General features: G+C 46.2%; 1 protein-coding gene and 2 long non-coding RNA genes across 6 annotated transcripts in view; 2 read left to right on the top strand and 1 right to left on the bottom strand.

Moving 5' to 3' along the window:
- The first annotated feature begins 448 nt into the window (after positions 1-448).
- On the top strand, positions 449-3,309 carry LOC107148035. The gene is made up of 2 exons (XR_001504222.2): positions 449-1,732; positions 2,471-3,309. It is a non-coding gene; the product is annotated as an uncharacterized LOC107148035 (long non-coding RNA).
- Fbxw11 (F-box and WD repeat domain containing 11) overlaps positions 2,770-12,998 on the bottom strand; it is a 111,701-nt gene continuing 101,472 nt past the window's right edge. For all 4 annotated transcript variants that reach the window (XM_015492621.2, XM_048815515.1, XM_048815503.1 and 1 more), the window contains 3 exons: positions 12,170-12,248; positions 10,679-10,865; positions 2,770-5,161 (listed from right to left, as the gene is read on the bottom strand). In XM_015492621.2, coding sequence (XP_015348107.1) covers positions 10,704-10,865; positions 12,170-12,248 — 241 coding nt within the window. In that variant the 3' untranslated portion in view covers positions 2,770-5,161; positions 10,679-10,703. The remainder of the gene's footprint in view (positions 5,162-10,678; positions 10,866-12,169; positions 12,249-12,998) is intronic.
- Positions 9,759-11,768, top strand: LOC125620409. The gene is made up of 2 exons (XR_007352054.1): positions 9,759-10,244; positions 10,992-11,768. It is a non-coding gene; the product is annotated as an uncharacterized LOC125620409 (long non-coding RNA).

Below are 12,998 nucleotides of genomic sequence, written 5' to 3'. Positions count from 1 at the left end.
CCCACCTCCTGAGCATCAGTCCTGTGTAGAGGGCCCCAATAGAGCCGGCGGGCGCCCCTACACTATCTTGAGGTGAGGTCAATTCCAGGTTATGTCATTTAATCCTTACGGTCACCTTAAAATATCGTCTCTACCTTCTATCCAAGTACTGAACTCCTGTGCCCACGGGGCCTGCTGCCAGTCGGCTGAGGAGCCCGGGCCTCAGTAAGCATGCTCCTCCCTGTCTGCCAGCTGATCCACAAACAGTCCTTGCAAAGTGTCTCCATCCGGGTCCTCGGAGCCCTCGCGGCTGTCGGGGACTGGGCAGTACAAGGGTCGCCTGGAAGAGCAGAAGCGTCTGGGGCCCGAAGATGGAGGTGAAGGGTGGATGGCGCCCAGGCTGAACTCACCGAGACCTCAGCAAAACCAACTCAAGCTGTCGCTCCGGCCTGTCCCCACTCAGCCGTGGGCCTCGTGACTACTGGGTCTCCCAGCCCAGCCAGGCCCAGCCCCACTGTAACTAGAATACTCTGAGCAATGAAACCAAACAACTCCAGGGCAAGAGGTGGTCACAAAGGTGGAAGCAATGGGCGAATGGGGATCCTCTTGGAGGGTTTTCTACTCTCCAGGCTGCCAGGCCCACACGAGACAACTTATGATGTACCCGACTGTCCTCTTGCAGGGCCATACCCAACAGACACATTCCTAAAGCACTGAACTCAGTCTCAGGGGCCTGCCATCCTGGGCAGAGAAGCACCTTCCCGTGGCCACATTCCCGGCCACTCCACATCCGAGTGCCTACGGGCAGCGGCCAAGCTCAGGCCATGACCAGCAAGGGTCCAGAGGCCTTCAGACAAGCTCCTGGTCCCCCGGAAGCTGCAGATCCTGGCCTCCTCCTGCCTTGCTTTGCGGGAAAGCAAGTCCGCCTGCCGCTGAGCGCGGGACGGAGGGCAACGGCTGCCAGCTCTCTCCCCTTCTTCCTGCCTCTTCACACACACACACACTTTTAGAGTTATGACTCAAAAGCGAATGCGTACCGGGTGACACCTGTGTGCTAGTCACTCCTTACTGGTCATTTAATCTGCCCCTTTCCTCTGGGACACCCTCAGTCCTTTGAACTTGGGACACAGCGCCTTACTCAGTTACTAATTTTATTTAATAAAAATGCTTCAAGTCACACCAGCTCAGCGATGGTGAACAGATACCAGGGAGGCTTTTTAAAGAAGATTTTGCCAACTGTGACCGGTTGGGTGTGACAGAATCTAGATTCCCAGAGCCAAGGCATATCCCTCCAGGACTTGGGTAGTCCACAGAGAAGCAAAGGTCCAAAGCGGGCACTGCCAGGCTGCTAATCAGGAAGGGACTGGCAGCCAGATGGCGCAGCCTCCGCTCTCCCTGTTCAACAGAGAAAACAAACAGCTGAAGCCGCCACAGCTCTGGTGAGAGGCCAGGCAAGGGTGGACAGAGACCTCTCGGCCGCTCCTCCGGGATGGGAGCAGGAGCTGCAGATTTCTTGCTAACACTTCACCTTTTAAGAAGGAAGACACTGTGTTTACTGAGCACCAGCTGTGGGAGGAGGGGAGGGAAGCACCCGGGAGGGCTGTGGCCCAGCACCCAGCTCCTGGTCTCCCCGCTCTGTGGCCATGTTTGGGACCAACTCTGCTGTCATCCCAAATCACCAATAACAGTCTCTTTAATGCGGCCAGGTATGAGGGACAGCCCTGTGAAAAAGGACAATCACCACCTGGAAAAGGTAAGAACAGAATCCCACCTTCACCTGGAGCCAGCTGAACTACGGTTTGTCCTTATAACCCAACACTGTGTGGGTTATAAGGAGTGAGGTGGAGTCACCTGGACTGACACGGAGTAGCCCTCAGGACAGCAGATGAGGGCTGTAGCACCCTCCTGTCGGCATGCCACCACAGAAAGAGCAGGCCAGGGCCGGGGCAGATCTCTGGGGTAGCTTATCAAGCGCCAGGCCCTGGGCTGGAGCCCTAGCCCCAGGAGGAAAACACAAAAGGGCGTGTGCGGGGACGACCTTGTGCAGACAGGGTGACTAGGAACATGTAGGAAGCTGGCTGGGAAACTGGAGGTCGGGAGAGGGACAAGGGACTCCACTCTTTTATGCTTTGCAAAATGGCTTTCTTCAGCACAGGCAATATTACATATTTTTAAAACATTTTTTTTAACAAGACAATGGCCTCAAAATACTCTAATTTCATCCAAAAAGTCTACATCACCCATTTGGTTGACTGGTGGGGAAAACCCAGCCACCCAGTGAACACAGCTGCTCCGAGGGACTTGGGCACAGAACCTGGAGACTCACTGTCCTTCCGGCTCTCAACCAGCAAGGGCCATGCAGGGCCACTGTGTTTCTCCTGCCTGCAGCTCCGCCTCTCTAGTCCTCCTCCGCCCCTTGCTTCAGCCCTGGCGGGCCACTCACCCAGGAGCCACCTGGAACTCACCAGAGGCCACTCTCCTATTTTCCCAGGAACTGGTGCTGGTCACTCTGTGCTGGTCATTTAATCTGGAACGTGTGAAGGGAAGCAGGGCCGCTGGGCAAGACCTCTCCCAGGCAGCCGCCAACCTCGGAGGTCAAGTGGGCGCTCTCGGAGGAGCTTCAAGTCACGGAATTACACGTCTTTTGCCAAGTTCTCACAGGTCAGAAGCTCTGAGCCTTCAACTTCACTTTACACAGTTGATAATTTTTAAAGTCTATGAACTTTAATGACATGTCATTGAATCCTGATAGCACATAACAGGTTTTCCGAAAAATTTCTTAACAGAACATCAGAGTATTGCAACACTTTATTAGAGTATTGGCTTTCAATTAGTAGCTGAAGTAACAATCGCATGAAGCCAGATTAGGTGGACTGCAGAATACTCATACTCGATTTATTGACATTTACTTAGCAATTTATTGGACAGAGGTCAAACTCTTTGTTTTTTATTAAGCACATTCCACAGTACAAAGCTGTCATGAATAATATCTGTACAATTTGTTTCAATAGCTGTTCAGACACAAATTTATTTCCAACAGATAATTGGCAAACATAATTAATTACAAGTTAGAATTAGACTATCCCAGTGCTTTAAAACATTAATATAGCAGTAATTTACAGTTGCTCAATTATGTTAGCAAAATAAAGTCCAGAGTACAGCTGGGGTTACTGCAGTAACCCCAGAGCCAGGACTCCTTGGGTGCCAAAGTCCCCTGCTATAATTTAGTAGGCACAGTTCAAAGGTTGTGTGCATATTCAAAGGCCATGATTTCCCAAGGAATGAGAGGAACTTCTATATTAAACATGCAAAAACAAAAACAAAAAAATATCCATTCATTCAGAAAATGTGCCTCCCCCTCCCGGGCTTCCCCAGCCAGTCAGACCACACGGCTGGGAAGCGAGAGGGGCCCAGGGTGAACCTGCCCTCACTGCCAAGCTCACGGCACCCACCTCATGAAGGGAGGGTTCTTTTTCACACTTTAAGACTCAACTTCTCAAAAACAAATTAATTTAGTAAAATGTGGGAAGGATATATTAAAAATATAAAAAAGGAAAAAGCGAAACTAAAAAGCAAATCCAACCCGATAAGTGAATCACAGACACATTGATCCCACACTGTTCTCCACGCAAGGCCAGAGCCCAGGGCCCTCCCTCGGGAGGTGGGTGTGCTTCCCGGAAAGAGGCTGCACTCACAGAAGTGGCTTATTGGTCCTTTCAAGTGGTATGGACATTCCTTGATCTTTGGAAATAAATGGCAAGGGGCAAATCAAGACCTACTATCGAGGAGGGAAGAGGGTACCGGGATGCCAATGTCCACTCCCTGTGCTCAGAGTGACAGTGCCGTTCTCTCAGTGGGCTCAGAGCCCTCACAGGCCTGAGGCTGCGTGTCGCTCTGGGGTGCCCTGCCCTCAAAGGGGGCCTCTGGACCAGCCTGCCTGCTGTGCAGGCTGCAGAGTGCCACAGGCCCTCGACGCCCTGGCGGGGCCAGGTGGCATGAACTCTGGAGCCAGGAGACCCAGTCCACGGAGCATCTTGTTCTTTCCTTCTCAGGGTCGCTATCGCACAGAAGGACGGTGCTGACAGTGAAGCCAAATGAACACTATGGGACGTGACCACGAGGACTCAGGAGCACTCATAAGGAAAAGAACAACGATGACGACAAGTTGTAAGGTACCTCTCTATTGCATATACTGCACAACAAATAAAACATCTGTGTTCAACTTTAGAAGTTACATTTTAAAACAAGTTCCCATTAAAAACACACATCCCACACACACCAGGACAGCGACGGATGAGAACAGCACATGAATACTGCAGGAAGGTCCGGGCACCCTCACAACCCTGGCCTCGGGCTTCCAAGCCAGCCGTACGCAGCGGGCACCCTGCTTAGTGTCCCAGTTCAGGGCCAGCTCCAGCGACCTCGAGGTGAAATTGTTATATACATCATATCTACATGCGGATACGGCATCTTAAATTAGGAGGCAAGCACATGGACGAAGGCGTCACTCTACCAGATATCAGGAGATGCTGGGGACAGAACAGTTAATCAAAGAAAAGAGCTATATTACCTGTGGCGAGATAATATAACTGGCTTAGCAGTTCTTTAAATTAAAAGAAACTGGTACAGAAAGGAAGTATAATCCAAAACATATGATCAAAACAATCCAGAGAGATTTTTCCATTGTCCAACATTGTCCCTAATATAAGTCAGAATTCATGACTTGGCCAGTCACAAGGAGAACGCTAACTTCTGAAAAGGAAAGCCCTGGACCTTCTGGGTAGGTGTTTGGCACCCAAAACTTCACTGAAGAATGTTGTTTCTTAATATCAGACCAAAGTGCAAAGCATATAAATTAGAGCCAAGTCTTCTCTTGACGGTCGATTTACTTCTGGAAAACAGACTGCATGTTCCTCTTATATGAACAATTTACATTTGAAGCAGTAGGTTTTTTTCACTGATGGGGGTAGGGAATGGGCTTCTGTTCTACTGGAAGTTGGTGAAGTGAAGGACTCCTTCTCAAAGCAGAGCCGGAACCGGAGGTGGGAAATGTCAGACTTGGAGAATGAGGCTGCTTTGCATCTACCCAGCGTCTAGAACCACTTCCAGCCTCGTGCCACTGTGAACGAACTCCCTTAGGCATCTGGTAGCCATGTAGCCAGTAGTTCAAGACTAGGAAACCCTGGGGAATAAAAACAGGTGCGTGGATGTTTCTTCTGGTTAGACAAGGACGCACCCCAGCCCACCCCAGGCGCATGGGCGACACGCAGGGCTGCAGGCTGGGCAGGGAGCTGTAGGCCAGGTCTCGCGTGGACTTGACCTCACAGCCCTAAGAGGGATAAACTGTTAATACCTGCTTCCCACATAAAAGAATTACAGAGTCAGAGAAGAAGCCTTGTGCTACTGTATATAGAGCTATCAGGAGTCACTATTTGTCTTTAAATGATTTGACACATAAATCTATTGCTACATTTCCTAGCACAGAGATATTCTTACCTGATATTTTAGGGGTGAATAGTTTATTGCAAGGGTAAATCATCATTAGGCTAGTATTTTTCATTATTCATAAATCACATGGTCTTCATTTTTCATGTTCAATAAAAGAAAAGAATTTGGAAAAGAGGAATAAAATCTGTAGTGTTGACTGCCAAGGCTGTCAAAAGCAATTCCCTTTGAAGAGACAAACACATTTGGGGTTTCACTGGGATGTGGGGAGTAGTACCTACCTATAAGGCAGATGAGATTGAAAAGGCTCAAAACACAACTTACAATTGGGTACTGGAACAAGGCAATTGTTCTTAGGTCCCAAAAAAGAAAGTGGGAAACGGTCAGGAAGAAAAAAAGACCAGTCTCCTTTCCACCACAGCCAAAGAGAAGCAGCACCCCCACCCTGCCTCACCTCCCAACCAGAGGAACTCTGTTCCAGAGCCCTTGCAGTCATATGCAAAAGCTGTTGTTGGTGAAAATTTACTGTGTTCTATTACATACACCAGAAAGGAAAAATAAAAGGTATGGTATGGAAGTCTTGGATTTTCTCACATGCCTCTTTAATAAACTGAGGACAAGGACACAGAAACATACTCCTACGTTGTTCCATGAGACACCTGCTCCCTGAGTCTATTCCTCCCAGAAACCTGGCTACAGCTGGGACTGTCCATATTCTATTTTATATGTTTCTCTTATAACCTATGTTCTTATAGTCTTCTTTTCCCCCTCTGCTCCCTGGTTTGGGAATTGAACCCAGGGGCACCTTAATACTGAGCTACATTCCCAGCCTTTTTCATTTTCTATTTTGAGACAGAATCTCACTAAGCTGCCCAGGCTGGCCTTGAACTTGTGATTCTCTTCCTCAGCCTCCCAAATAGTTGGAGCTATAGTGTGCGCCACTGCCCCCAACCTGTTCCCCTATGTCCTACTTTATGCAGAAAAATGAACGCTGTGGCAGCATGCAGCTAGAGCAGTGCCCAGCAGGACATGCACAGTTTTAAGAGTTCCTTTTAGAAAAGAAAAAGAGTGGAATAAATCTAACAAAAGATGTAGAACACTTCAACATTAAAGGCTGCTTGAGAGGTAAAGACCTAACTAAGAGATCAACCATGTTTATGGATTGAAATACCACATTAATGCATTGGAAGACTCAATATTTGTTAAAATGGAAATTCTCTCCAAAATGATTCCTTTCAATAGAGTCTTAATCATAATCCCAACAACCATCTTAGAATATGACTTAAAAAACAAACTAAAAAACCTAAAGGATCGAGGATAGTCAAAACACATTCACAAAAACGATGGATGATTTATTACAAAGACAGTATAGAATTGGCAAAAGGACAGTCACATGGATCATGAATTCAAATGTAGACAAAACACCTACATTTAAGTTGTTGATTTTTTTTAAACAAAGGTGCTAATAAGGCAATTCAATGCAGAAAAGAAGATTTTTAAATAGTGACACAACTAAATTAGCTGTATAAAAAAGAACAGCATTCTTATACCACACACAAAAATTAAGTCTAAATGGATCAAAGACCTAAATGCAAAAGCTAAAAATTTAAAACTTCTACAACTACACTAGTTCAAAGACAGCAGTCACTAGCCATGTGTGGCTATTGAAATTTCAGCTTACATAAAATAAAATGAAATACAAATTAAAAATTCAGTTCCTATTGGGTGTGATGATGCACGCCTATAATCCCAGCTACTTGGAGACTGAGGTAGGAGGATAACAAATTCCAGGCCAGCCTGGTCAACAGTGAGATCCCCATTTACTTCCCGCAAAAAAGAAAAAAAAAATCAGTTCCTAAAGTTACTTTGGCCACATTTCAAGAGCTCAGTAGTCACATAGAGCTAATGACTCCTCCAGTCAACAGGAAAACTCTGGAAAATGAGTAACCTGACAGAAAACAGGTCAGTAGGTCAATGTCTGCCCAGACTGCAGGGGGTGGGCTGACTTTGGGGGTGACACAAATACTCTTATCTTGATCATGGAGGCAAGTACTGGGGTATATGCTCTGTAAAAACTTAAACAGTACATTTTAAATGGATACCATCTATTTTACACAATCACACCTCAATATTGTTGTTTAAAATTTTAAAACCACAGGCACAGCACAGGCGAGGGGGACAAAGCAAAGGAATACAAACACATCTAGGTGCCTGTCGAGGACTGTAGCTATCTAGTGTCTGTCTGTGCTAGCTCAGAAACTAATTTCCATGTTTGACTGAATTAAGATCTATATTTGTTGAGGGTGACTGCACAAACACACTATGGTTTCACATACATTTACTAATTTATCGCCAAATTCTTGTGTGGCCCAGGAGGAAAAGCACACATATCATACTGGCCTTGGAAGCCACTTGTCCAACAAACACCAATGACAGTTAAGAACAGTGAACTAGGTACTGGCGCTCTGTGATAAGGAACTCCAGATCTTGTGAGGAAGACGGGCACACAAACCATTTCAATATCAAATAATAAATTAACCACAGGAAAGTCTACCCTTCCCTAATAACAAGAGCAAGGGGAGGAGGTGGTCATGTCTGACTGCTAAAGGGTGTTCAGGCAATGAAGCAGAATTCAGGTGGCTGAAGTCCTGGGTTTGGGGATGGAGTAATGAGAGAAAGGCGGGAGGGAAGAGGGCAGCCGGGGAGGAAAGACGGGTGGCCAGAGTTCACAACTCCTCTCAGCGCATCCAAGCAATTAAAGCTGGGTCCTGAAGGCGCAAGGAAGTCAGCAGAGCACAGCAGAGCAGGAGCGCAGAGGAGCTCACCAGAGGCAGGCGGAGGGCAGGCTGACGGGGGCGGGGAAGAGCAGGAAGGCGGCCAGGGTCATCTGGGCTACTCCTCTTTGCTGTTGTTTTCCTCGGGTTTCTTTGGGGGTGGGGGCTGGGTAGAAGCAATCATTCCAGAGACCCTGGCCACCCCCCCCTGCTGCAATCCCCTGTGTCTGCTTGAAGAGTCTGTTCAATGAAGACAACCACTCTGCAATGTGTGTTTTCAACAGACTTGGGAAAGCAGCAATGGGCCAGAGAAAGTGGCAAGGGATGAGGTCACTATCACAGGGACAGTACCAACATACAGGAGGCCAGGAATGGCGAACGTTTGCCTATTGGCTTACAGGTCATTCCCAATTGTCTCCACACACGAGGAGGATTCTGGGGCCCCAAATGATTGAGGGTCATGACAGGTTGGTGTCCTTACAAAAGCAGCACCTGGCCACTCCCTACTAATCAAACTGATAAGGCATGAAGGAAAGGTGTCCTCGCCATCCCCGATGAGACCCTTGGCTTACCACCCTCAAACGGCACTGGTAAGGCCAGAGGAAGGCAAGTTTTCTTAAAGGGCCACATGGCAAATATTTTAGATGCCACCGGCCATAAGGTCTGTGTCACAAGTACTCAATTCTGCCGCTGAAGCATGAAACCAGCCACAGGCAATATAGAAAGGAATAGGAATGGCCGTGTTTCAATAAAACTTAATTTATGAACAATGAAATTTGAATTTCATTATTTTTCACGTCATATAATTTTTCACATCATTCTTCTTCTTTTAGTTTTTTTTTATAAGCATTTGAAAGTATAAAAACTATTCTTAGTCTGCAGTGGCAGGAAAAAAAATCAAGGCAGTAGGTCAAATTTGGCACTGGGCTCCTCTGTGAGGACTCCCTGGAGGAGATCTATTAATTGGATCCTAGAATCTTGAGGAGGATCTGAAAAGATGGCAACTTGCTGACTAGATACCACAGGTTCCCAGTCTTTTCTCTCCCCCACAAATTTCACAGTTCTCCACAGGGACCTTCTTTGTCCTTTTCTTTTGGTGGGGGGCAGTGCTGAAAGGGCTCTGGCCAGGAGCCATCCGTGGGGGTGGGAAGGGCATGGGTGGCAAAGGCAGATGAAGGGCCGCGAGTGTCCATGGAGAAAGGATGGATGGAAGATGGCACAGGAGGGAGGAAGCGGGGCCAGGGGCAAGTGCAGTAAGGAGACCAGAGGAGGCTGAAAAGAAAAAAGAGATCTAAAGTGGGTAAGGGGAGGGCACAAACTAGAAGCAGAGATGGCTGCCAGGAATGGGGGGCAGCATCTGTGGGCAGGAACAGAGGCAGAGGGCCTGGGTTTGGAATGAGCTTGTAAGCTAGGTCAGGACCAGACCAACAGCATGAGCTGGCTATTTATCTGGGCAGGGTGAAGCCTAAGGCCTAAGGATGGGGAGGGATGCAGATGGGTGCCCTCGGGCTGGGGCCCTACAGAGAGACCCACAGCAGCATCTAGAGAGCCTGTGACAGGGAGTAGCTGACCTGTGCTGCCTGAGAGCCAGGAAGCTGTAGGCCAGAGTGGATGCCTGCACTCACCGCTGGCCACAGCCTACCACGCTGCACTAGGTGCATCCTGCACCAAACTCTGCACTTTTAACAGTCAGCAAGCTCAAGAAAAGACATAGGAATTAAAAGCTACGAAGAATTAAGTAGTGCTTTTAAATAAGCAGGAATGTCGTTAACCACAGTCTTTTTACGAGTATGAACAGGTGCAAATATGTACCAAATCTACAGAGTGGAAGGTGGACAGAACTCATTGGCCCCTGCAGAATCCTGAGAGTTGGGCATATTGTTCTAGAAGACTGTGAGCGCCTAGGACCCGGAAGTGAGTCTCCCTGTCTCCCAAACTGCATCATTTCTCCCATTGCAACCCTTTCATCACTAAGGGTTGCAATGGCTGAAAGTCTTCCTATAGCAGAGACAAGGACAGCTTCTCGGAGCGCCTGCTGCATCTCAGGTATGAAGAGAGGGCTTCAGGGTTTCTCTTAGCAAACACCTGACTTTGATTCATTCTTGAGGGACTGAGTATTTTGTTGGTGGTGGTTGTTTTTGTTTTGTTTTAAAATAATAGAACTTAAGGATATGAAAGAAAAAGCAGATTCTTGTACCCCAAAATAAAATTAAAGAAACTTCACTGGTGCCAAATGGAAATAACTGGGAAATCATTAAGAAAAAATGTTTTTTTAAAAAACAGGAACCACATTCAATCATCTGTCAATATGAAAACTCATCACATGCAGGAAGCCTTGTTTTGATGTGCCTGTAAGATCTAGACTTACACTAGAATGCTGCAAAAGCTGGTGCATCATACAGAGCTACCTTGGTTCACATCCCCAAAAGACCAAATCCAATCAGCAAAATGAAGCATGCTGGGGGTGGGGGGTGACTCACCTGAAATGGGTAAAGGTGCAGACTGTTATCTGGAGATGTATGTGTAGGTTCTGGAGGGAGAACGGGTCTCATTCTGGGCACTGGGAGGCACGTTTAAGAAATCCCAAATCAAAATAGTGTCATCGTGGGAGCTACTGATGATTTGAAACTCATCAAACTGTAGCCGAAACACACGTCCAGAATGTTCCTACAAAAGACAATAGCGATGAAGCAGTGGTATCTGGAAAGCTCCTGGCCATCTCAATAAGAGTCAGTGCAGGCTGAGGAGCTGTGCTTTGCCCTTCACCCAAGAACAAACTCTTTTTCCTTCCAGGTCTTTTCTTTCATTAAACTTTGTATCCTAGATCCTGGACCATTAATATGTCAAAGAAGAAAAATTATGACCAAGAACACCTATCTCAAGCTTCAGCTGACATCAAAATTGGTTGGTGAAACATCAGAAGGAGTCTCATTAAAATCAAGAAGAAAACAAGAATGGCCCTCACTACAGTTCTACACATTCTACTCAATGCAAGAAGTGAAGAATTGGAAATAAATGGCAAAGCTACTGAAAATAAGAAAAATCTATCAATATTTTCAGATTTTTATCCCCTCAAAAATACAACACAATCAACTAGGCCATTAGAAATAATCGGCTTAGTAAAGTGCTCAAATTAGATTAACATATAAAATATTTTCTTATTCAACCTTAAACAAGAAATTCTGTCATTTTCATTGACACAGATGGATCTGGAGGACATTATGCTAAGAACTCAGCCAGACACAGTAAGACAAATACTGTGTGTGATCTCACTTATATATGGACTTTAAAGAAGTCAATCTCAGAGAAACAGGAAGCAGAAAGGGAGGGAATGGAGGAAGGAGAGGTGGGGAAGTTAGATTGGAGGAGTAAGTTTCAAAGATCTACTGCACTGCATAGTGACCACAGTTAATAATAAAGTATATTTCAAAACTGCTAAAAGGATAGATTTTTAACGTTCTCACGAGGGAAAAAAAATAAAAAAGAGAATGATGAGATGATGGACATGCTAATTCACTTGACTGAATCTTTCTATAAGGTACACATGGATTAAAACATCACATAAATGTACTCCATAAGTGTATACAATTATTATTTGTCTATTAAAAATAAATTTTAAAAATTAAAAAATAAAGTATTCCTATATGCCAAGAGGAATAATCCACAGAGTGCAGACTAACAGTACATAAGATGAAAACACAGCATTATCACAGCCACATTAGGAGATCTGCCAAGCCTACAGGAAGGAAATGCTCCATGTATGAGGACACAAGTCCACCCACAAAGGAGGGAGCCTGTGTTCCTATTTCAGAGCTCACAGTCACGTAAATGGCAAATACCCCTGATTTTGGCTAACCAAAGCAAGTTTCCCTGAAGGCAGGCTGTGAGATACATAAGCTTTCTGATGTTGCCCATGTAGGGCCACCTGCCAACAGCCCAGGGGCCAACTCCTGCTTCAACACATCACATACCACCAATGTGCGCAGACACAAGGTGCTTGCCGGGGCTCGAGGGTCAAGAGCAGCTTGCAAGTCCCAAACTTTAATTTTCCTAGAAAAAAAAAAAAAAAATGAGGCTGTGATTAGTGGTAATGTCTTCTATCTTGCCAAGCACTTCCCTGGCAAAAAGGGGTGCACCTGAACTGCCCATCGTAGAGCCCAGTGGGCAAACATGCTAACGTTTCTACAAGTTTTTGAACCAATCACACTTGATGTTAGGGGAAAAAAGGATGTAAACATTCTCAGACTTGCTGATATCATAAATAAATATTTGAAGGGAGATTAAAAAAAAAAAACTTCAGGTTATCTAAATTCAATTCCTGACTTGATAATCTACACTAACAAAGTCATCCACCAAGAGATTTGCTGGGGCTAAGCAGGTGCTGTGGACAGAAGCAAGGGCTCTGTGTGGAACTCCAGGGGTGCCTTTCTCCAAACACAGCAAATGCTGAGAGTGAGAGACAGGAGTACAAGCAGACCAACTGACCAGAAGGGAGACATACACATATGGTCATCTCAAAGGTTACGGTCGCCATTTGCTCACTTGAAACACCAGGGGGTGTTCTTAAAAGGGTATGCTCAATTCACCAAAAAGGAAAAAGGAATTTATTAATGAATTCACCAGAAGGAGGGGGGGAAAGGTGTGGTTTACTTAGGACAAAGGACAAGAATCAAATCCCCTGCTACTTATCCCCTGAGTGCACAAGGATGGCAGGAAGTGAAACCTTAGGAAATACAGTGACCTATCACAATGCCTGCCCTCCAGCTTTGCAAAGAGTCCCAGCAGGGCGACACACAGAGC

Source organism: Marmota marmota, unplaced genomic scaffold (assembly GCF_001458135.2).
Source record: "Marmota marmota marmota unplaced genomic scaffold, marMar, whole genome shotgun sequence".
Taxonomy (NCBI): Eukaryota; Metazoa; Chordata; class Mammalia; order Rodentia; family Sciuridae; genus Marmota; species Marmota marmota.
This window is presented reverse-complemented; position numbering and strand designations above follow the sequence as displayed.